At 46.6% G+C, this 25,169-nt stretch overlaps 1 protein-coding gene across 1 annotated transcript in view; it reads left to right on the top strand.

Moving 5' to 3' along the window:
• Positions 1 to 24,868, top strand: part of LOC8029269 — a 289,994-nt gene extending 265,126 nt beyond the window's left edge. The window contains exons 10-14 of the mRNA XM_042291990.1: positions 198 to 240; positions 6,702 to 6,888; positions 10,151 to 10,286; positions 24,165 to 24,239; positions 24,345 to 24,868. Coding sequence (XP_042147924.1) covers positions 198 to 240; positions 6,702 to 6,888; positions 10,151 to 10,286; positions 24,165 to 24,213 — 415 coding nt within the window. The 3' untranslated portion in view covers positions 24,214 to 24,239; positions 24,345 to 24,868. The remainder of the gene's footprint in view (positions 1 to 197; positions 241 to 6,701; positions 6,889 to 10,150; positions 10,287 to 24,164; positions 24,240 to 24,344) is intronic.
• Positions 24,869 to 25,169: the final 301 nt, after the last annotated feature.

Raw genomic sequence — 25,169 nt, 5'->3', positions numbered from 1 at the left:
TTCCACAGAAATACCAAAAAAAGATAGCTCAATTTAGGAAATGTGATCTGTTTTTAATGAAGTTGATTGTAATGGGGGGGGGGGGGGGGCAGTACTTTATATAATAAGTGGCCGAAGGTAGGAATATAGGGTTCGGGGGGAGGTTAACTGTTTCTATATAAGCAGTGACTGATATTACGGTAAACACCTTGTTGCAGGTGGATCAGTGCCTTGAACCAAGTCGCCTGCATCGCTTCAAGGGTAAGATTGCAATAACCAACCACAACTTGCCAAATTTTGACCAGTCTTACACAGAAAAAAGAATATTTCAGGAAAGTTTTAGAAAATAAATTACCTTTATTTTATCGCGGTCGTTGCGACATCTAAAATATTAATTGTTCAAAGGGAACTTTTGTTGTTTTTGTAAAACCTGTGAAGTATACGGCAGTGTGAAATTTGTGACCCCTTTACGCACATAGGAGTGCTGTTATGGTAACAAATGTGGGTGTCGGAACAGAACCACGGGATACCTGGAGAGCTGTAGGAGTCTGAACCCAGGGACATTGTTGTCGTGGGGAATATTCAGCGGCTGCTTTAAAACAACCCGTATTTGTTGAGGCCACTCTTGGCAGTATTCACTTGGCAAGTTCGGTCGGCCTCATATAAGCAAAACAGACTGTTACCAATGAGCAAGGTCAATTCCGTAATGACCTACAATAACATATCTTTCAGATCCATGTTTCGAAACACATCGAACTAAGATATGCATAAAAACCACACAGCGCCCCTCATTATGGGGAATACACGTATATGCACGCCAGTAATCGATTATAGATTTTTCAATAGTTTTACAGCCATCCCTAAGAGTCACAGCGGGTATCATACATGCCAGTCTGCCATTTCACGTTGCTCATGGTAGTGACATCAAATTTGCAAAAGGAAGGCAGCAGGCTTTCAGATATTTATTTATAATGTCTTACGTCCTTGTCGTCGTACTCTTAAAGTGGACGGATAAGGAGTGCTGCGAGCCCTACCCACAATTACACGTAGAAGAGGGATGCACTTATAATTCATATAAGGAACATGCTGTTATCTCGATGGCATTTCACCGACGCTCCCATGAACAAAAGACTACAGAATAATTCTGTAATGACTCCGTCACTTAGTGTATGGATCAGTGTGGACAGGAATTGCGGCCCTTCTGCGTCAAATTTAATAATCAAGCAAACAAACGCAAATTACAAATCAAACAATCTAAACACACATTGTTTTTCGCAATTTGAAAAAAATAGGTTCAACCTTTACGGATGATTGTCTTCAAAACTGCTCTTTTAACATAACCCATCAAACAAATTTAAAGAAAACAAATAATATATGTTAGTTCATTACCTAACTGAATTGTGAAGGCCATCCTTTTATTTACTATTCTTCGAACTTGATGAACACACTATGTTTAACGGGCATTCCTTTTTTTAACAAATGCTCTAAGAATTAAAAACAGACGCGGTGTACAAGAGCTCATATACGCATCGCCGTCACTGGAGTAGCGAGATACTTGACCCTTCGCACATCAGTCCTAATATTCGTCAGTTAAGCTGTATTAGCATCTAAATTCGGACGAACCCCACTGTTGGAGGATTAGTTGTGAATAATAAAAGCAAAACAGAAAGCGGACAAAAACACAATTGGCCCCTTTTGTGCTCTAATTTGGTAATTTGTTGCTTCTAGATTTATTTGTCAAACGCTTCAGATATATAACAGCCTTATGCACAGTTCAAAAGCGCAATTCACACAATTATTGGTCAGAAACATGAGTCTACCCTGTCTCCTTACATCCTGAAAGGCAGCTTCGCAATTCACACCTGTGTCAGTCAAGAAGTTGGATCATAGAGGCTTCTTTGAAGCGAGTCTTATTCCGTACATTCATTAAAATCAGAGCAAGACTGATTGCTTTCTAATCATGTACGTTCATAACGGCGTAGAGAACACGAACGAACTCGTCGTGTTTCTTTTTTGTTTTTTCTTTTCTTCGTGCGACATATGCATTTTTCGCGATTCTTCATCAGCGTTCAGCCGTTCTTATCGTAATATGAAGTATAGTAATTAGAGTGGAAATAATTCAGCCCTTTTCTGGTCATTGCTCGAGCGCTGACTTAAGTGAGCAGGTGGCATAAAGGTGGCATAAAGGTGGCTGCACAATGTGGTAGCAAATTCGTTTAAGCACAGTAATCGCGGTCCATAGCCTTAAAAGACGTGTAAACCGCACACCGAATGAACGACCTGATATTTTCGGTGTTCCACGATTGAGTATAAAAGTGTTTTATTTTCGCAAGCAGGAGCGTTTCATTCAAAAAAACGGCTGTCGTCTTGAACGGGCTTCTATACGGCACAGATATTTTTATTCCCAAAACTATCTAATCGCTAAACCAAGAAATCGCCCTTTTATGCGCACCTTGGTTCACTTTTCTTCGTGTCGTGAATGCTGGTGACGACGAGAGGCAGAATGAAGCAAGGAAAATAATTTATTAGAACAACGCTCTTGGCTAACATGTGCATTAATCAGTTTGTCTTTTGCGTGCGGCCTCGTTAAGTCCACAACTGTGATAGACAAATGTCTGAAAAAAAACAAGACCAGCATTAAACATTTTTTGGCTTAGTCACATTTCTTATAACTATGCAACTTGAAGGCGCTGCTGCAGATCTTAACTACCTAGCGTGAGAGCGTAATTTTCAATCACCTCACTGCGTCATCTGTAAAGCATTCTGATAGCCAGCATGGGACTGCGTAAAGTTTGCTGCACCGGCTAAGCTTTGTATCTTATTAACGATAAGCCTTGTTTATTTTGCCTCAAGATCCACAATTTGACGCTCCACAATCTTCGGTGATGTTCTGCGACCAGCGATAAAAGCGCATCATAGGGCCCAAACCCCATCCTATCCAAACCCAACCTATAGCCAGCCGGCAACGACCAGGCAGCACCAGCAGTGTGAGAGCCCACGGTTATACCCTGCCTCGTTGTAACTTGGCAAAGGGTGAACGCTACGCCTTACATTGAGTTCCGACAGCGTCGATATGCGCTACACTACGTATATGAGCGCCATCCCCAAGTATTGGAGCATGACGCAGCAAAAAGCCTGACAATTCTTCACAGTAAAAGTGCACACGGGCAATACGTATAGTCACGCGCCTCACTCCGTTGTTCCGATTGGCCCACAGGGTCTTGAGCTTCCGCTGTACTGGCATGTCATACGTCTACGGCTCCCTGACCTAGCCAGCATTTCTTGCTTCACAAACTAGTCTAAGCAACGCCACCAAAGTAATAGGTCACGTTTGAACATTGCAGCTGCCACTCACAGGCATACCCAATGTTTCTTGCCTAAATCGATAGATAGTGCTAAAACAAACAGCTTTGCAGGTTGCCACCAGGGGGTGCTCCAGTCTTAGACGTCCGAGCGAACTTCCGGTTAATAAAAAAAGAATGAACAAAGCCCCCTTAACGCCGCTGCTTGAAACGTCAATGAAACATTTGACCACCGATTCTCCAGGTGAACGCCAAAAGAGCCAAGAAGCGCGAGATCTGTTCAAAATTTTCGAATATTCTTGTAAACCAACTTGTCTCCTCCAAGACATTAAACTGCACAGCCAAAGGCCGTCGCTAAAACTCCAACTTTGTTTTCTGTGTAGCATCCATGCTTTCTAGCACTAGTGACATACCTAAGCTCGACAGATTTGCAAAGACAGAGCGACCGGAAGTCGCTTGGGACGCAAGCAGTGGTTATTTGTAAGCGACGTTTGCAAGCAGGCTTCGAGAGCTAGTCTGGCCATCTGGGAAGGAATACACTTTGTTTGGGCGCCAGTCTAGAAACCGTGGGTACGTCTTGGCAATGCTTGACTATCAGGCGATCTACCCACACCAGCAGCAAGATGGCGGCGCCCAGAGGCCGCACTTGCAAACGTCAGAAGAGGCTCCTACCTCTAGCACTCTCCCTTTGCTTTTTGCCGTATGGTTAAGTTACTCGTTACACCTTTTTCCCAAACCCTGAAAATGAAAGACACTTACATTTTTAGCGTGTCTCTTTGCTTGGTTGTACCTATGTCCAGACGCAGCCGACGCTACGAGCTGATGGGACCAATCGGACAGAGTCAAAAGGGCACCATCATGGTGGCTTGTCGTGCTTCTGTACGTGTACTATCATCGCTGAACCAATCATACACAAAAAAGGCCCAGTGACTTGCGCTTTTCACGCTGCTCAATTGGTCCCATTAGCTCGTAGCGTCGGCTGCATCTGGACCTAGGGTGAAACGAAGTATAAGCGCCAAGTCGTCAATTATTGCACTCACCCCTCATAGCTTCAAAATGTTGCCAGTCTTTTCCCCACGCAAAAAGATCCACCAGAAAAAGAAAAAAAGCCAACGCCCACGCCCTCTGTCCCAATCTCGAAAAACGGTGTCGCCAAAAAAATGATGTCACCGTGAATTTAAAAATAGAAGTAACAAGTAACGTGCATTACGTTTTACCGGTAACGGTAACGCGTTCCTTTTATTTTGAAGTAACGTATGGGTCGGTACAGCGTTTCTTTTCCTTGCATCTAACGAATAACGTATGTCGTCACTTTTTTTCGGTAACGACTACAGCACTAGGCGTGCCGCACAACCGCACTACCGGAGCCTTTGAAGCATGCTTTTAAGCGGGCTCCCCGCGGTCATGGTATCACCCGGGCGCGAGCTTAAAAGCACGCTTCAAAGCCTTTGGTAGTGCGCTACGCGGAACACAGTAACGGTTTACTAAAAGTCCCTACATATTGTCAAGAGCCAAAATCAAATATTCACGCCATGCTTGTGTCCACCGTATGAGCCGCATTTAAATATCGTCACGGTGGGAATCGCAAGGCAAAAGCATAGGACTCGCATTGCTGACATCGCAAACAATGCGATGCCCTTGACTTCGTCATCAGGTTTTGCGAAGGAGAGACTGAACGAAGCCGTGCGCTTTTATTCTTCACATTACGCGACGACAAAGCTTCTTGGTGAGTGGGTTGCGTAAAGGGCCACCCACACTAGCGAGAAAACGCGCGTGGCACGCCGATCGCGGCAAGTAACAAAATGTCGCCGAAGCACAGTCAGCGCCACGAGCGCGTGCAGAGACACGCCCTTTATCTTGCCGCTTAACCGATTTATCGGCGCGCCGGGCGCGTTTTCTCGCTAGTGTGGGTGGCCCTTAAGAGTGTCCCCCCAAAAAATTGGGGTGTGTGTGTGTTTATACAGCCTAGAACTTAGTCTCCCTTGACGGGCAACTTGTCTCTCAGCTGTAGCTGAGAAATTTAGCCAGTGCAGTACAACCGCTAGCCTGGGGTCTTTAACGTGCACCATGCAGTAGTGATACACGACCACACGCCGGTGCGACGCTCATCCAGATGGAAACGGGCAGGGGTGGGGATTGAACCCAGGATCCCTGGGTTCTGCAGCGCGAGCTTTCGCTCCACGTGCTCCGAGCTGGTGTGCGCCAGCCCACTCGGCCACCGATCTCCCCTAAAGCCTAGTTCACATGCAGCGGTTTTGGCCCTAGAGCGGCGCGATTTCTGCCGTCGCGGCGCTCTGGCCAGCACCAGCAATTCTGCGGCACGAGCGCCGCGACGGCAGAAATCGCGCCGCTTTAGGGCCAAAATCGCTGCATGTGAAACACGCTTAAGAGTGTCCCACTACTGCCAGTGTAAGCGTGTGTAAAGTGAGAATCATTCCAACCGAATATTGTTGCACCACCCCTATAAGTTACAAGAGCCTACATAACCCAGCAAAACCAAAGCCCCAGGGTTTCGTAAAAAAAATGGCTTCAAAAAGTGTAACCCAAATGCGTAACACCTCATGTATCCCCGAAATTTAGAAAGAAATCATAAATTGGGGGGGGGGGGGGGGGGTGCATAATTATGCGCCGACTCCATTTTCCCACACAATTTAGCAGAGAAATGTTTCGCCATGGCCTACTTTCTAGAACATTTCGTAGAATAAAACGTTTTCAAAGAAATATACAAATTCTTTTTTATTTTAGTTTTTTGTTAACCAGAGCGTTACGGCATTTTCTAAGGAAAAGCAGAAATTGACAATTTTGTAAATGTGGCCTATCGAATTCAATACAAACAGATGTGTGGAGCTGTGGAATAAAAGCTTTACAGATCCAAAAGTTTACTTACTGCCTATTGATATTTTATATTTGCCATCTAAACAATTTCCGGATAACTTAGGAATGTTTGCCTTTGTTCAGTTGAAATTTTCATTTTAGTACATGCGCCGAGGCGATGTTGTCCAGGAAAAGAAGGGGGGGGGGGGGGGGGGGGAGGGGGTTGCGTGCCTTACGGGCTTGTGCTTAGCTAGTTGGTCTATATTTGTTAATAGGGAGTTTTTGTAGATGGTTTCCGCTGTCCCGCAACGTTCTTCGCAACGCGCTACGAGATCAGGCGCTCGGTAGGCCAGGTTAGCGCCGCGCATGCGCAGTAGTGGCGTCTTCGTTCCGTAAAGCGTAGCGGAGGTGGGAAAACGCTCTACGGAAACTTCCTAATTTGGACAGCTGAATTTGGCGTTCCTTGCGGGCTGAAGATATCTCCATAGACAACCAGCCCACCACAAAACACTCTCTACACACTTTGCGCCTCCCGACTTTGTCCGATAGGATTGGGATGCTTCGAACTTCCTTTCACGTGGGGCGTTTCTGCTGCTGCCGTTCCAGGGTGCTTCGTACATGGACACCGTGGTGAGCCAGCTGCACGCTCCGTGCGGCTCCCTGGTGGAACCCGACTGTCAGGGCTACCTATGCAAGCTCAGTCAGCAGTGGAAGTCTTGGAAGAAGCGGTTCCTCGTGCTCAAAGACGCCTGCCTCTACTTCTACAAGGACCGCAACGCGCCGGTCGCCATTGGTGCGTCGAGGACTCACTATACGAAATTGAATGCTGCATGACACTTTTTGGGGACGAGATCGAACAGTCACGCCTCTAGCGGTACGTTTCAGCTGTTGGGACAAGAAACCGAATTTTATTGTTTGTTTTTGATTCGAAAAAACAAAGGTGACGATTTGAAGGCCGCTCCTCGAGCGACGAACGGACTGGTCAGAGCGAAGAGCTCGTGCCCAGTCCGTGCTAGGCGAGGTTTAATTTATTTGTTATGCTGTGTTAGTAAACACCGATCTGTGGGGACAACAAGTAGGGTGCCTGCATGTCTGTCTGTCTCAGGGTGAAGACATCCATTGTTGCACTGAATGTGCCAGCGCGTGACGCTCTCGCGCACTCGGTGCATGACTTGGGCGGTAAAATGGCGTCTATGCATTAGCCAAAGCTACGCGCTCGAGCTGAGTGACACCGGATTGCGCGCACTTCAAAAGGCATAAAAAACAATTGAGCGGAAAAATGGCTGAGATGTCACCACTCAAGCAAAGGCGCGCGTGTGTATGAAGGCACTCTAACAACAAGCTCGATAAAGCGCACCCTATAGTTCGATTTCCTGCCCAATAGCTTGATTCCCTTTATGCTCGAATGAATTCGAAGCTACAAGCACGAGCCTGTTGCCATAAACAACGCCTGCTGGGCACGAGCGAACGAGCTTGGCAGAGACGCTCAAGGCCCGGAGCTCGCTCTCCTGTAACTTCTGCTACGCTCGCACTCGAAGTGAAATGGAGTATACATGGCATGCACGTAACTTTTTTCGAAATGCACTTACGTGATCAGCAGCAAGGTCACCACAATGGCCGCCCATTTGACGTCTGTGCAAGCCATCGCGACACCAGTGACCTATAAGGGTCGCCACTCTAGGGCAAATATGAAGGTCGAAAACAGGTCGTGAACTGCCATGTGCCAGCTCACTGCACAACGGTCGGGTTTCAGCTGGCAAGCATTGAACTCAAAACAGTTTGCTCCGATTTTCGTTCACTACGTCCCAAACGTGCAGCGGTGCGTTGGCATAAGCGAACTTGCAAAGGCTTCTTCGGATGAGCGATAAAAAAAATATTTACTGTCCTTCTACCGCACTAATGGACGTTGACAAACGCTCACTGTCTGGTTTATGCGGTTGCGCGGGTTGCGTCGTGAGATATTTAGGCGACACACTAATACGACAGTAACGATAGAGTCTCCGGGACTACTGTTCGGCCAAAACGGCATTAGAAGCAACGCAAGGCGCACCTAATTTCCTAGGCCCAACGAGTCATGGTTTTCCCCGCGGCCCTTGTCATTGCTGCCGTTTTCGTTTCTCTGAACACAACCAGCGCAGCTTCCCTCGCTTTACATCGGCGGCTATAACACCAGCCGCCGAAAACATGCAATCACAGAAACCACAAGAGACGAAGAGATCGTTTATCTTGGGGCGAAGGGAAAGGGGTAGAACCAGAAGAAAGAGACGAGCAGAAATCACGAGAGGACCTGTTCCCGTCAGGGCAGTGTTTTTCCCCTAGGGGACGTCCGTTTTGCTGGAGTCGCGATATTTGCGTCGGGTTTCTTTTCGTTGTCTTTCTGTAAGATATTTTTCCAGTTTTTGTTTTTTTTTGTGAAATATGCAAAAACATCCTACCCTTAACAAAAAAGAACAGTCATATTCCTAAGACAATCTTACAGTAGGCAAAATTTTATAGCGAACATGATAAGCCTATTGACACCTTTCCTGGGAGTATCGCCGATTAACTTTTTTTTCCAGTGGGGTAATGACGGTGCAGCTATAGCAATCCTAAACCTCCATCCGGAGAAAGCAGTGTGGGGAAGTACTTTAAGCACATTGTGGTTTCAAAAACGTGTACTTCACTTGAAGTGCATTCTATGGGTACGTACTTGTGCTATAATTAAAGTACTTTTTCTGGTACTTTCCGAGGAAAGTACAACTCCCAACTTCAAAGTATAATTCCCAAATTTGGTCTTGTTAAATTGGGATCCCAAAAGGATGCTTCGTTAACAAATAAGTGCTTTATATGTTGAATGTGCTAAATAGTTTGTCAGCGAGGGAAGGACCACCACTCTTTGGCCACTTTACTTTATCGAATATTCGCTGTCATTTCCGGAAATAACTGATGCAACCCCGAGTATCACTGGTGCGATGCATACCAGTTAAAAATAACTGTATAGGGGAATTAAATGCCTTCATGAAAAGTGTGCTAAAAGGTACTTGTAATTTACATTGAAAATACATTGTATTTATAGTACTTTACTTCATGTACATTGTGTTCGTTGAACTTTGCTTGAAGGCTGTCCGAAATGCCGAGGCTCGATTCAAAATGAGCCGTAAAAATCGGCGCCTGCACGTTGCAATCTAAACTTTACGTCAAAGGCGTATTTCACATGTGGGTTTTTCCTTGTAAACTTAACAAGGCGTAGCTCCCTTTCACTAAAAAATATGGCTAAAAAACTTGCCAGGGTCAACGGCGGACGTCGACACTGACAGACGAGCCGAGTGGCGTGGCGCGTTTGGCGCACGTATTGATAGATGGTGTCGAGAACAGCGTCGGAAGGTGTAGCCTGCCAACGAAAGAAGGCAGACGACATGCAGACAAAATCCGTCGGCAGCAAGAGCCCCGTCGTTATGCAACCACATTTTCTTTTATTTTTGTAACTTCAAGTATTGCTATCATTGTCCGCATGTATTTTAAAACCAAGGTACTATAAGACAAGATTACGTTCACTTTAATAGTCCACGGTCATCGAGGGCAGCCTCGACATTTTTAAAAGCAAGGCAAGACAAGTAGGTAGCGCCAACGCGCCAAACACGCCCCGCCACTCGACTCGGTCGTCTGCGTTGCCGTCCGCCGTTGACCCTGGCAAGCTTTTTTTTTTTGTTTTCTTATCCTGCTTTTTACATAAGGGGAGCTACGCTTTGTCGTTTTACAAGGTAAACCCCACCTGTGAAATACACCTTCAACAAAAATATTAGATTGCTACGTCCAGGCGCCGATTTTTACCGCTCTTTTTCGATTCAGCCTCGGCATGTCAAACACCCTATTATAACCTCTCAAATACTTTGTATTTTACTTCAAGTAGTTTTTATATGTACCTTAACCAACTCTGGGAAAAACTAAGGGGTGAAAGGTCGCCACGACCCTACATGTAAGAGGTTTAAGCTTATAAAATGCGGCGCAAAGTGTTTTGTTTTGCTGGTGTCACTTGGTAGCGCTGATTGTTCACACAAGACAACGTCCTGGTGCAGGTGCTTTTCTGCTTCACGGGTACCGTGTGCAGAGCTGCTCCATGTCCGGCAAAAAGAACACGTTCGAAGCCATACCCCCTGAGCCCCTGATGCGGCACCTGCACTTTCTGGCGGATACGGAGAACGAGAAAAAGAGGTGGGCGCTTCGGTTTTTTGGTTCAAAAGCACACTTCAATAAATATGGAGCGTCCACTTTTCCACAGAGCACTTGGGAGGGTCAATCGCTGCAACCCACGGAAGGAGCTCGGCGAAAAACAAAGCTAAAGATATGTTTAATATAAAAAATACACCTCGCTGTGGCACTTAAGCACGTCATGCACAGTGCCACAGCGTAGGCTTACATATAGGTCTAAACATAATTTCACCCTCGTCATCTGCTGAGATTCCTGCGTAAGCTGCAACGATCGACTCTACCGATTGCTTCGCGGGGAAGTAGACGCTTCAGACTCCTTGGGTGCAGATCCGGAACAGACCTTCGCCGCACACGTTTCCAGTATGTCATGATAGTAATGATGGGGTCGTTATTGTGCCGAGTTAAGCTGATGGTCTCTGAAGATCTTGGGTTTCTAAGGCAAAAAGAAAACGACTGATAGTCCCGTCACTTAGATGCAGACTTTTCTTACGCCTCAAAACACTAGTTTGTTTACAGAGAACGTAGGTCATTGATATACGTATGTGCAATGTAGACGATCAGCACGTATTTGCGTTATGTGTGCGCTATTGCGTTCAATATTTATAAACAAGATAGGTTTCTTTCATCTTGAACGCGATTTAACGCTGATTTTTTTCTTGTTTCCGGTGAAGATGCATTCTATTTTTCTCACCTGTGTTAGTGTCACGAGGTGTCCCCCTTCCCAGTGGTCAGGCGAATGCCTACAAAGACATTCGTCAAGTTCACAAGAGGCAAGGAGGAGATCTCTTTGCCTAAGTGGCGCGAGGATCAAGGGAATAACTCGCTGGCAACCCCGAAATTGATGGGAAATTGCCTCGTCTGAAGTGAACCTAAGCCCACTAGTGTAACAAGCAGCCATTTTAGTCCATCAACGAAACAAAATAAACCTTTTGTGGACACCAGCAATCCTCTGCAGCATATCGCTTGTTTCGTTTCCGGACATGTTCTTTTGTGGCTGGTTAGTGACGCTCAAACTTAAATATGGCTGCTCATGGCTTGACATCTGTACGGAACACGGGAACTGTGTCTGCATGGTGGGGACGCTATCTTGGCGGAAACCGAAGAGCTGCTCCATGACGTAGCGCTCAATGAAAATGCTCTAGTAGAAGAGGCCGCTCGCTCAAGGACGTAATTGCGACTAGACCGAGGATAATGTAGCAATTTGCCCGCCGTACTATCCAGGCTTTTCCCCACTTCCATTGCACTACGTTACAGGTGGCTGGCGTAATCTAGGTGTCCACGGACCATTCGCGATTTCGACCTTTAGTGGGCGGATTAAGCGCAACATCATGAAGCCTTTTTTTCACTGCCGCCAGGATAGCGCTTTCACAATATAAGACACAGCTCGAGTATTCCATATACGTTTTCGCAGCACTGTACACTCGGGTGATTCCACATCAGTTCGTGCAATGATTGATCGGGTTATAATTTTGATGTTTTTGGTAGAAAAATATATATGAATGCCATTTTCTTGGGAGGAACATTCAGCTATATATGAATGCCGCAACAATTTTTTTTTCTCGCTTAGATATAAAATAGAGAAGCTCGGGCGTGGAAATTGAGAAGATTTCACGATGCTAATTTGCACAGTTGTCATTTTCTCACCGAAGCTTTGACGTCACCATAACTTTTTTATTACCTTTTACAAAATATCTACAACACATACAGAAAAAAATTAAAAATATCAATAAAATATTTATATGCAAACACTGCATAAAACACGTTTCAGAGACATATTCAAAATTTTTTTGTAAATAAACCACCTTTCGTAATACTTAACAAGACATATCAAAATGCCCGCCTTTAAGTATTCGTTACGAATATATAAAGATAATATGCCCCACCCTTATTTCTCTTCTGGTTATTAACGCGCAAATGCAGCCGATTTCTCGTAATGTGCCAATATTGAGCGTCGAAATCTAAAAAAAAAAAAAAAAACATCTTTTATTTTTTTTAAACTGCCATTGGCATTTTGCAGTGACTTGAACAAACTTCTTGTGGTAAAATATTCAGTGACATATGACCTCAAGACGGGAAAAGCTACGACAAACCATCATTCGGAGCGAGCCGACGTCTTCGTCATTATCGGCTTTGCCGCACAGCACCGAACATTTTGAGTGTTAGTTATAGCATGTATTTTATATTTCATTTTATTTTTTTCAGAAGGGGTGTGCATAACTGACACGAAAAGAAACGTTGAGCTGGGATACCATTACTTAGCTTACAATTCACAAAAACAGAACGGCCCCACTCTGCAAATTTGCTACCTATGCATAGATAAGCTTATAACTCTCAGTTGCGCAAGTGGCCACGTGTGCATCCGGCCTCTCGGCATCTGAAGACTTCCACAGATGAGATGTCTGGATTCCCTTCACACGTTTTACGGTTATCCACTCTACTTGCTTCACCGCACGAAAGTCTCAAACCGCAGACAGGTGGAATATGCAGAGTTTTCTTACTTTTTCACGCAGCACTTCCACAAAAGTCTTTAGCGGTGACAATCGTTGAGTTGAGCCAAGATCTCAAGTTGGTGAGCGTTGCGTGGTGTTCAAGATTACCACCTAGTCCGTCACAAGCGCTTTGCCCGTGTCCAGTTGCTAAAAAGATCCATCTTGCCGAAGAGTACGGCTTCCGAGACAATTCGTGCAATTGGAAGGGATTCTTCAAATGCGCTGCCAATCCGTCTGATACAAAAGTTATTTCAGAAAAGACTGGGTGATGTTCATCAACATATTCTTCTCTGGCCTCCGTGGCTAGAAGAGCGTGAGCTGTGTCATGTGCCGTGTCATCGCTGACAACGGCAAAGCTTGCGTGGACGTAACCACACAAGTAAAGAGAAACACTCGCGTTTATTTTTTCAATGAAAACTGTTTTTCGGTTGAGAAGATTCCTGTCCAATTTTCCGCAAAATCGAAGGGGAACATCACTGCCTTGGATGGTAAAGCGGTTCTTGTGTCACGTATCCGGCTTCGTTGAAGGTCACGGATGTAAGAATGCCTCATATACTTTTCGCTCCATGACTCCAGTTCCCGCAGGAGGGCGGAAGTGGCCATAACCATTTTGACGAGTTCGCCGGCGTCCCATAACGCGAAAGAGATCTCTTCGTCTTCGTCAAGATGGAGCAACTGTAGCTAGATGCTCTGCGTTTTTGTAGCGTGAGCTACACTGGCCGAGGTTGTGCAGTTTCGCGTGGCTCACATATTGAGCCGGGCTCCGTGCTGCGCATGCCCGAGGAGCAGTGACGTCACACGGCGCACAGCTGGCGCGCCGGAGCCGCCGCCGCCGCGCACTCCGCCGCTGCCGCGCCCGCCTCGCCGGTCTGGCATTCCAGAGGAGTGGCTTCATATCCGCGGCAGACGCACTGGTGCCGCCGCGTGCCCAGCTGAGCGCCTCCGTTGCCCATTTAGCCAAGTCTGGCGCAGCACCGGAGCCGCTTGATAGCGCCTCTCATTTTGTGCGCATAAGCTCACGCTACGTATATCCTGGCATAGCCGAGCTAAGCCATCGCAATTTTTTTGGTCACTTTTCACAACGGCGCAGAAAGCAATCGTTTGGAGCGCTGCAGAGGTACATACGGTTGAGGTCGTCTTCAGTAAATGTCTTCTTTGAGGCATTCGTTATTGCCGGTAAAAGCAACTGAAAATTGACGCAATATTTTCATGCGCACACCTCGTGCTCGGGACTCTTTTTTACCTATTTTGGTCGTAGGGAATAAAATTTAGATACGCCTAGTTCTCGGTGGCGGTGGTCCTTTCTAAACAGCTGGTAAGCTTCCTTAATAGAGCGGGTCATAAGCCTTTTTACGACTTTGGTCTTGTTGCCGTTGATCATGGCTTTAACGACGTCCTTTTTGTTGGGGCTTTGAACAGAGCATGCGAGGTCGTCGCGTGTGTAGTACTCAAGTGCAACCCTCACGTCTTCGGCATTTGCCTTTTTCCCCATGTAGGGATCAGCGATTGCCCATACTCCAACTTTACGCTTCAGTTTTCTTGTTTGATTAATCATGTAGGCAGTCACTTCCGGCACCAGACGCAATATTTCTTTCTTCGAGATGCTTGGTGGCAAAGCGTGTACAATCGCTTGCGTTCCTGGTGGAAACTGCATGCCTTCAGCGCTTCGCGGAACGCATCAAACCACTCCGCGCAGTGCTCACACCTGTCTTCGACGGTTTTCACGTCATAAACGCTTGACAGCTTTCTTCTAATCGAAGAACTCACTTGAGCTTGTATTTTCTTCAAATACACTTCGCACCTTTTTTTAGTGGTTTTACGTGGTTTCAATGGAGTTACCGACGGACTAGCAGCACGCAAGTCTCGACTCACTTCAGCCAGAATGTCATCAGAGTCCCGGAAAACAGAGTGTGATGTACTGACATTGTGAGGAGAAGCAATCTCATTCTGGGGGTATTTGTAGTGATGTTGGCATAAAAGGTCAGATTCATTCACTGTCTGTGGAGCCAGTAGCTTTTCCAACCGCACTTCCTTGAGTCTCCCTACCGGTACGAGGTGCTTATCGCTACACACTTTCTTCTGTCTCCGTAGATAGTCCACCCAGAACAATCGCACGGCGCTGAATCGTTGGGCCATGGCTGTTCAATTTGACACTAGACTCTTACTCGCTTCGTAAATGACGGAACTCGAAACGTCGTCGCAAACGCCTATTTCAGAGGTTCTGAATTCTTCTCTCCCAGCTTCGAATATCCGATCAGAGTTCCGAAAGAAAATATCTTCTGGTTATCAACTTCTGTCTTCCCTTTTAGATATAATCGGTGCGTCGCGCACGTTTAAGGTAGGTTTTTTTTGTTTTTTAGCTTCACTTATTGAGCACCAAAGACACCGAGTCTCCTGTAAGCATTGCGATAGTCAGCCGTCTTTTGTTTTCAATCACTCTGTGAAAGTTTCCTTTATTGTAATGTTTCTACGGTTTTCGGTGTTGGAGTCTAATTTGTTTCTTTGTGCGTGCGCGCTCGCGCGTCAGTGTGTGTGCGAGTGTGTGTGACTGTGTGAGTGTGTGAGTGCGTGAGTGAGTGAGTGAGTGAGTGAGTGAGTGAGTGAGGTGAGGTGAGGTGAGGTGAGGTGAGTTGAGGTGAGCTGAGTTGAGTGAGGTGAGGTGAGTTGAGTGAGGTGAGTTGAGTGCGGTGAGTTGAATGAGGTGAGTTGAGTGAGTGAGGTGAGTTGAGTGAGTGAGTGAGGTGAGTTGAGTGAGTGAGTGAGTGAGTGTGTGTGTGTATGTGTGTATGTGTGTGTGTATGTGTGTGAGTGAGTGAGTGAGTGTGTGTGTGTGTGAGTGAGTGAGCGAGTGTGGGTGTGTGAGTGAGCGAGTGAGTGTGTGTGTGTGTGTGAGTGTGTGTGTGAGTGTGTGAGTGAGTGTGTGAGTGAGTGTATGAGTGAGTGAGTGTGTGAGTGAGCGAGTGTGGGTGTGTGAGTGAGCGAGTGAGTGAGTGTGTGTGAGTGTGTGTGTGAGTGAGTGAGTGTGTGAGTGAGTGTGTGAGTGAGTGTATGAGTGAGTGAGTGTGTGAGCGAGTGTGTGAGTGAGTGAGTGAGTGTGTGAGTATGTGTGTGAGTATGTGTGTGAGTATGTGTGTGAGTGTGTGAGTAAGTGTGTGAGTGTGTCAGTATGTGTGTGAGTGTGTGAGTATGTGAGTGAGTGAGTGAGTGAGTGGGTGGGTGGGTGGGTAGGTGCATGAGTGAGTGAATGAGTGAGTGAGTGAGTGTGTGTGTGTGGGGGTGAGTGAGTGAGTGAGTGAGTGTGTGTGTGTGTGAGTGAGTGAGTGAGTGTGTAAGTGAGTGAGTGTGTGTGTGAGTGAGTGTGTGTGTGAGTGTGTGAGTGAGTGAATGAGTGTGTGAGTGAGTGAATGTGTGTGTGTGTGTGTGTGTGAATGAGTGAGTGTGTGTGTGTGTGGGTGAGTGAGTGAGTGTGTGGGTTAGTGAGTGAGTGAGTGAGTGAGTGAGTGTGTGAGTGAGTGAGTGTGTGTGTGAGTGTGTGTGTGAGTGTGTGTGTGTGAGTGTGTGCGTGAGTGTGTGAGTGAGTGAGTGAGTGAGTGTGTGAGTGAGTGAGTGAGTGAGTATGTGATTGAGTGTGTAAGTATGTGAGTGAGTGAGTCAGTGAGTGGGTGGGTGGGTGCGTGCGTGCGTGCGTGCGTGCGTGCGTGCGTGCGTGGGTGAGTGAGTGAGTGAGTGTGTGAGTGTGTGAGTGAGTGAGTGAGTGGGTGAGTGGGTGAGTGAGTGAGTGAGTGAGTGAGTGAGTGAGTGAGTGAGTGAGTGAGTGGGTGAGTGAGTGAGTGAGTGAGTGAGTGAGTGAGTAATGAGAGAGTGAGTGAGTGAGTGTGTGTGTGTGTGTTTCTGTGTGTCTGTGTGTGTGTCTGTGTGTGTGTTGGGGAAGGGGGTTACGGCAGCAAAATGGGAAAGAGGTTGGCGTACTGCCTCGGTCGGGTCACATAGCGTGGTGAAACTTATCTGTCTAGGTCCTTGGGAGAGGTGCCCGTTCCCGTTGCCGCCCTTAACTTTGGAGGGACTTAGTTTGTCTGGCAAAGTTCGGTCAAGTCTTTACGGTCGCATGTCTTTATCTTCCGTATTCTTTCTTTCTGTGTGGGCATACATTTATTGTCGTTCTTCTTGTGAATAAGCTCAGCTGCGTTTGAGAGTTCGTTTCCCACTGTCCGTTATGTTTTGTTTTTCCTCGTCTCGGTGTTTAGATTGCAATGTTTCCTGACCAACTGACCTGCATACTTTTTTTTTACAACTACTCTTGCCTTATTTTCCCGTAACTGGCTCTTCACGTATTTACCTTTGGGTTCCAAAGTAATGTGATGTGATCACGATTCGTAACTGCCGCCAGCAGTGGCGTTTGCAGGAGTTTCTTGTTCGTGATAAGGCGTGGGAAGAAGGGGGCAGGGGCGGGGGCCGGGGGGGGGGGGGGGAGGTGTGGTCAAACAATGATAAAGCAATGTTCGGAAGAGCAGGACTATCCGCTCTCTACAATAGAGCCCCGCTTTCCAGTTTTTGACGCTTCGATGAAGAAGACGTTTAGCGGCAAAGCCGCTATAACGAATACGTCAGCTCGCTCCGAGTGAAGGTTTGACGTAGCTTTTCCCGTTCGGAGGTCATATGTTACTGGATAGTTTGGCACCGCAGGTTAGTTCAAGTCACTGCGAAGTGCCAAGGGGAGTTTAAAAAAATAAAAGACACAGTTTCTTTCAATATTTACGCCCAATCTTGCCACTTTTTAAGAATTCAGCTGCATTTCCGCGTTCATAACAAAAAGACAATTAAGGGCGGGAATATTATCTTTACTTATTCGTAAATATAATTAAATACGCGCATTTTGATATGTTCTGTGAAGTATTATAATAGATAGTTTATCTGCAAAAAAATGTGAATATGTTTCAAAAACGCCTTTTTTTGCCATGTGTAATTTTTTTGTTTGCATATAAATATCTTATTGATAGTTTTACTTGTTTGTGTATGTGTTGTATATCTGCTGTGAAATCTATTAAAAGGTTATGGTGACGTGAAAGCATGGATAAGAAAATGACGACTGTGCAAAGTAGCATAGTGAAATCGTTTTCATTTCCACGCCTCGACATTCCCTATTTTATATCTCAGCGAAAAAAAAAATTGTTACGGCGTTCATATTGCCACGCTCACCGCCTAGCAAGCGCGTACGTGGTCGCATGGTTAGCGCGCTTGACTGTCACGCGGAAGTCTAGGTTCGATTCCAACCAGCGGAATGTCCTTTTACTTATTCATTCAACTTGGCGTTCTCGTAAGATTGAGAACATTCTAGTCTGATCGAGTTCCGAATGTTCTACACGCCGAAAGTTCTAAGACGGATGTTCCAAAAACCCACGAGGGTACATAAGGGACCCCACATAGCAAGCGGAGTCAGTCTCGCCCAACGAGGTAGAGGGGCCTACCGCCGCGAGGAAGTGGAGGGGCCCTTCAGTTTGAGTGTAGTTTGAGTGAGGTTTCTGAATTCGGCGGTTAGAGCGATAAACCGGGGTTCCGGTCTGCACTCGAAAGTGACCCCCATTAGGCTGCTGAAATTGTACGCAAATTTGACCACTCGTCACGTGACCATACCAAATACTTAACGTCACAGGAAAGATGGCAGCGCCCAGGCAGCGGCTGGCCCCAGCTGGGCCAGAGCATTGGCCGGAGCTTGTAGGATGCTTTGTTCGTTGTCGTTCGTCTCGGCGAGTTGATTTCAGACGCGGAAGCTGTCATATGAGGCCGGTCGAAAGCGACTTCAGAGTTCAGCGTGGTGTCTGACGTACGTGTAACGTGAAAATACGGAGGAACGGTGTGCATTTCGCTGGTGACCGATGGGGCTATTGCAACGAAAGAGACAATCGGCCCTACGTCGCTCGCACCTCGGATTGATTCAGATACCGCTAGAATAAAATTTAAGGCGTCGTTTCTGTGCTCTCGTTGACCATAGGAATCTTCGAAATCTGCAGTGAAGCGTGTGCAATATATTGGGATACACAGTTCAGCGACGGAAGTTGCGTGAGTCGTGCTCGGCAATGTGCAATCGTGGTGCCGTCTCGTTCAAATGACCGAAGGCTCAATTGGGTTGTGCGGTTCACCGGAGGTCTGCCTTGAAGCTTGTAGTTCCTGTGCCGTGCTAAATGATACTGTGCTGCCTCCCAAATTTTTCCGCCGTAGACGTGCACTTTCACGGAGCACAGTTGTGCGGCGCACCGAAGACCTGCCTTCAAGCTGGCAATTCCTGTGCCGTGCTTTAGGTGATGCTGTGCTGCTTCCTAAATTGTTCTGGCGTAGACGTGCACTTTCACGGAGCACAGCTGTTGCAGTTGGTATTGATTCCGCTGGCCTGTTGCACGTTTCGTCGACACAAAAGTCTCATCAACACTCGTTACGCGAATTGCAAGCTGTATGGACATTTCATCGCGCGTGTTACCTACCCAGTCCACCCGTTCACGCCGCTTTGCGACGACAGTCTGCAGCTGCTCATTACCAGAAAAGTGGTCCCACATCCATTTCAGTTCAGCTCGTCCACGGCAGTCGCCAAATCCCGAAGGAGAGGATTTGTTCGGACAGAATGCCACTAAAGCAACGCAGCTTCTTTAGTTGTCATAATAGACTCTCTTCTGTCTGTTTTGTTATAATGTCGCGGATGCTTGCTCCAGTCCTATTTTCTATCAATATTTACTATTCTGGAAAGTTCCAGGCCATGCTCAGTTGCCATCGTATGTTCCGGTGGAGGTGCTGCGCACTTTACCCATAGCCGTTCACTCTGTGTCGATCCTAGCGGCTCCTCACCCGAGTTGCCCGATAACAAGACACGGGTGGCGGATTATTCCACGTCTTAAACCCCCGGCGAGCCGTGAACCAAGTCCTATCCCGATTCCGGCAGAAAAACCGCAAGACGAGCGAGTACCACAATGACGAACCTCGGAAATACACCACAAAGAACTTGAAATCCGAGCCAGTCGCTGCTACCAGCAAGAACCACCTGAATTCGGTCTTTTGCCAGAAAAACTGAAGCTGACTAAGCCAACAATGACAAACCTGTAGCAGCAAGCCGCGTCCGTTCCCACCATCGTTTGCATGGCCGTCGCACCTCGCACTCTGATGGTCTTTCACGCAAGGTGTATGAAGACGTCGAGGGCTGGATTGAACAATATGACCGTGTCGCCCGCCACAGTGGGCAGACGGACAACCAGCTCCTGCAAAACCTATACTTCTCGTGGAAGAAACTGCCAGGCACTGGTTTGAAAACCACGAATCCTCCTTAACGTCGTGGGAAGTTTGCAAGATCAAGCTGAAGTGCACGTTCATCAGCCAACGAGAGAGAGCCGAATTCCTGATTCTGTCCAGGACGCGGCCCCAACGAGAGCGTCACCGTTTTCTCGAGGGATGTTTTGCGCCTGATCGAGCACCCACGCCAACCCTGATGCTACAGAAGACAACCCGCTAAGAAGCCCATGTCCCTCATGTGAGGGACAATACCTTCGGCAGAATTATCCGCAACCCCACGACAATAGTCGAAGGGTACATATCACCGAGGCTTCCAACATTGAATGTACACTGCCAGGCCCGAGCCTGTCAATATCAACAACTCCCCAGCGTCTCGACACTCGAGTCGTCCAGCTGCAACTTCGACGCCAGCCTCCCAGGGCATCCGCGACATCATCCACAACGTTGTAGAGGAAATCAGGAAGCTACTTCCTGCCATCAGTTTCCCGGCTTTTATTTTGATTGCCGAGGTTGTTTCGGAACAAGTTCGAAAGGCATTTAAACTGGAGACTTCCTCTAGCGAAGTGGCATCTGACGAACCGAGGGTGACTTATGCCACAAAATCACGACGACCGCCACCGGCCATCCGTTACTATTCAATGCCAATTCAACGAGACACCCCAACGCCGAAGCATTCCCAACATCGGGAAGAACCAGTGTAGGTCCGCGCTGAACAAAGTACACCGAGGAAAACGGAGGTGCTACGAAAGGTCGACCGAAAACTACTCTGCTACCACTGCACGATGCCGACCGTGTCTACTGGAGGTGCCCGTACCAATGAATTGGCCTGCAAGGGTTCGCGCCGAACGAACATTGAGGATTACCTTCGGCGGCCTTTGTCCCTGGTGCCGACATTACCCCGAAGCTCCTGATCCCCTTCATCTGGACAAAAGGTAAGCACAGCAAAGCAGGTTAGCGGCAATGCAAGGACAGTTGATTTGGTGTCAGTTGTCGTCCAAGGACAATACCTAATAATTTGCTGACACTAATTATCTGTGTCCACGCCACGAAGCACACAATTTCCAACTTTGAGGGAGAATGCCGCTGAGTGACTTGAAGACATAGAATAGTTGGTTGATCTCAAAAGTGGACTCCAAGCGTCACCAGACTTCACTTTGCCACACGAGACTCACAAGTTGCAGTGGTCGCGAGATGCAGAAAAAGCGTCATTACGAAATGGAAGTGAAATGGCTTGGATAGCAAAAAAACATTGTTGCCAGCTATCAAGTCAACGGTACAGCAAAAGGCACAGCCATGTAAGCAATACATGCCCGAGCTTGCTGCATTGATGCAGAAAACTACCAGAAAATTTGCGGAATAGAAGCCAGCCCTGCAGCTTCAGTGCATCAGATGTCAGTGGCCACACATGACGTATAATTACAAGACGGCATCAGTCGGTCAATGTTGCCACTCGACCAAACTGAACACCGACGTGCCAGACGCATCATCCGGCAAAAAAGAGCACAGGTACTACGACTGAACACCTGACACCAGACTGCCACAGAAAGAACTCGTTATGAAACCATTTGCAAAGAACCAATATTTATGTAATCAAGTGGAAATAAACATATTTGAGACGCTGACCAAATAAACATATTTCCGCTCGCCTTCACGCCTTCAGAGTCTATACGGAAAGAATTGTGTTCACCGCGCGTGCTGAACCTTTGGAAGACATTCGCATCTCTGACCCCTTAATATTAATTAATGGGACATACCAGACTTGCACACTGGTTGCATTGGGCTGTACTCGTTCCACTTCTCCTGAACACGTGGCGCATCCAAAAACTAACTCCAGTGATGTGAATATGTTATTTATTAATTTATTCCCTCCAGGGGCCTTTGTAGGCATTGCAGAGAGGATACTTAAAATTACACACATGATAATAACGTTAAAAGCATAGCTATAACTTGTTAATTACAAAAACAAACCCACCTGTGAGCATCTAGCTTAAAAGTTTGTGTTGAAGCATTGTTGTATAGCAGAACACTTCCTATACGTATGACACAATAAACCCTTTGCAAAACCCCATCAGGCAACACAACTGTCGCCATTTTTTTTTCGGCGTAAAGCAAACGAATTGGCCCCAGTTCACGTCGAACGCTAATGCAGCATTCGAGTCCAATAGGCGCTCAGCCGAGTTCACAGTAATGACGGACATAATATACTTGTTGAACAAATGCCCAAAGTATGAAGGCCATGGGTAATTAAGGTAGTAGTTACTGTAATTCGTTTCATCACGGTTTCGTAAATGGCAAAGGCTACAGTCTCGGTGAGTCAATATGCACGTTGGAGAGAGGCACATGAAACATATCATCAGAGTGCTTGTCTGCACAGATTTGTCATACACCTTCACTCCGTCTCTCTGGTTGGCTCGAGGGGGCTATGGCGGTTGCCCTACTCCAAGTTACGGTGATACAAAGTATAGGCAGTCCACACTTTTGAAAAAAGTCTATTGAAGAGACTGAAAGGAATTGTAGTCAACATTTTTCAACAAGACTGCTCTTCAGGCAGGAAATGAACACAAATATGAATAATCTTGTCCAGGTAATTAAAACAAGTAAATAATTGACCGACTAATACAATGCACTCTTGATGAAAGAAAGTATTGCTGCAATAAATCCTACGAAAGACAAAAATGTGCAGTTAATCTATGCGTACACCAAAACGGATGTTCTTATAGCAAGTTGAATAGCTTTGAAGCAGGTGCCTTGAACGATTTATTCATTCCCACACTCAATAAAACGTCCTCCTCGGAGCTAAAACTAAATGTGCACTTCGCACACACAAAAAAAAAGGAAGAAAAGCGATCGAATGCAGAATCGTCGATTAGCACAAAATGTTAAAGATCGCAGGAGCTTCCTCGTTTAAAGTTGCTACGGTCATTCGGTGACGCAGGGCTGAAACAACTTCCCCTAGGTCCTAACGCGACGTATACCTTTCGCTTCCATTTTCAGACATTCCAACGTTCAAATGAAGGTAGGAAGGTGCGAATATTTTATGCTAGGAGTTGGATCGTAAAATTGTTCACAAGTACAAAACGTAAAGATCGCAGAAGCTTTCTCGCTAAAAGTTGGCTGTGATTATGCAGTTACCTAGGGCTGAAACGAATTCCCCTAGGCCCTACGTGCGACGCATACATTTCGCGCCGATTCTCAGACATTCCAACATTCAAACAAAGCTAAGAGAATGCGAAACTTTCATGCTAAAAGCACTCAAAGTTCTATCGATCCTCGAACACATCCGGGAATCCGAGCACCGGTACGGTGATACGGCTGATGCTGTCTCATAGGCGTTAATATTCAGATGATCAAAAGCGATCTTGCGCAAAAAGGGTACAAGTCTCATTCCTTCGCGTTTTCACATTACACCTGCGTCAGTGAGCACGAAAAAGCCAGATGTCGTCGGAAAGCAGCTGCACATCACGGCTACCGCGCACCGAACAAACACGCATCCGCTAGCTCTGGGCGCTGCCATCTTACCGATGACGTCACGGCTCTTGTGAGGTCACGTGACGAGTGATCACTTTTACGTACAACATGGCGGCAACCGGGGGGGTGCCACTTCCGAACTTCCGGTTTATCACTCTAGGCCCCTCTACCTCGTTGGTCTGGCCCGGCGTACGATCCTGCTGTTACGCCGCCATTGACGCCCGCGACGCTCTCTTGTTATCTTCTGTTTCCTTTTTGTTTGGGGCACAAGTTCGCCCCATTAAACGTTTAGTTTCTTCAGTTATCATCGGCTCATCGATTGTCATTCGTGACAATATATACCTGAATGTTCCTCCCAAGAACATGGCTTTTCTATATATTTTTAACAAAAATATCAAAATTATGACCCGGACCATCATTGCATGAGCTGACGTGGAATCAATCACCCACGTAGCAATGCTCGGTGTTCGTCACTTCAGCAAGACGAGACCCCTAACAAGTGGGCTATCTGTTGACAACTCCTATAAACTTTTCTCATGACGCCAGAACAATATGCCTAGATTGGCCTTCAAATTATTCATAAGTGCAGAGCAGCATAAAACTTGAGCGAATAATGGATGCTTTGCTCACCTGGCATTTTTTCCTCCTCCAGATGGCTCGCCTCGATGGAATATTCAATTGACCGCTGGATAAAAGTTTGATGAAGATGTTAAGCTAAGAAGAAAATGTAAGCTACAATTAACGCTGCATCTTGTGGTGCACCTACAACTACGACTCTCGGGTAAAGCTGTTGCACATATAGTATAATTATTGTATTTTTTTTTCGTTTCAGTGTGGAATTGTGCCAAACGAGTATTCTGCTTGGAGGATGTTCTTCCGGGAGGTCCCTGCAGCGACGCAGCGGAGGATTCTAGGAGACGTAGTGTCAACGCAGTCTTGAGGATGCACTGTACATATCATGAGCAGACAGACTACGGCAGTCTCCATGCACCGGAATAGTGTCCAGAATAAGTTGATGAACTGAATTTAGCCCAGTGCGTGTTGTGTGCAGTGCAGCCTGTTGACACCATACTTAGGCATGTTGGAATTGAGCGTACCATAACTAGTCTCGAACCTACTGTTACCAATGGTTGTTGACAAGGAACAAACTGGCCGATAACACCAGTCGTGCGTGTTGCCAATACGGTTCGCATAGTAGCGTGTTCACACTTTCCCAGACTTTAAACCATGATTTGCTCCGACAAAGCCAATAAGCGGAAGGCCCTTATAAGAGAAGCAGAGAAATATAATAAGATATCTCACACGAGACTTTCGGGTCATTCCTTCGACTCCTACTTTTAATAATTTCTCATGTTACAGGCCGATTTCTCATACAAGTTATTAAATAAAAGATATAGGTATACGAGTGGTTTCTAGTTTTATGTTCAGTGTCCTGTTTCGTTAAGGTTCGTTCGCACACTCGTTTCTGAGAGCAGCTGAGTGCGTTGGGTTCCCTTATGATCGCTTACAAGAGTACACACTAAGAACACAAGTAGCACACTGGCACGCTGGCACCATCTATAGGGTAGCCCTTGACCTGAGTATAATTAGACTGAAGGTTGTACAGTATTTGCGAGATCAAGTACGTACTATCTATGAGAAATAGTCGCTGTTACGA

This window comes from Ixodes scapularis, unplaced genomic scaffold (assembly GCF_016920785.2).
Source record: "Ixodes scapularis isolate PalLabHiFi unplaced genomic scaffold, ASM1692078v2 PGA_scaffold2__306_contigs__length_199485367, whole genome shotgun sequence".
Classification (NCBI taxonomy): domain Eukaryota; kingdom Metazoa; phylum Arthropoda; class Arachnida; order Ixodida; family Ixodidae; genus Ixodes; species Ixodes scapularis.
The sequence above is the reverse complement of the archived record's forward strand: the minus strand, read 5'-3'. Positions and strand labels throughout refer to the sequence as shown.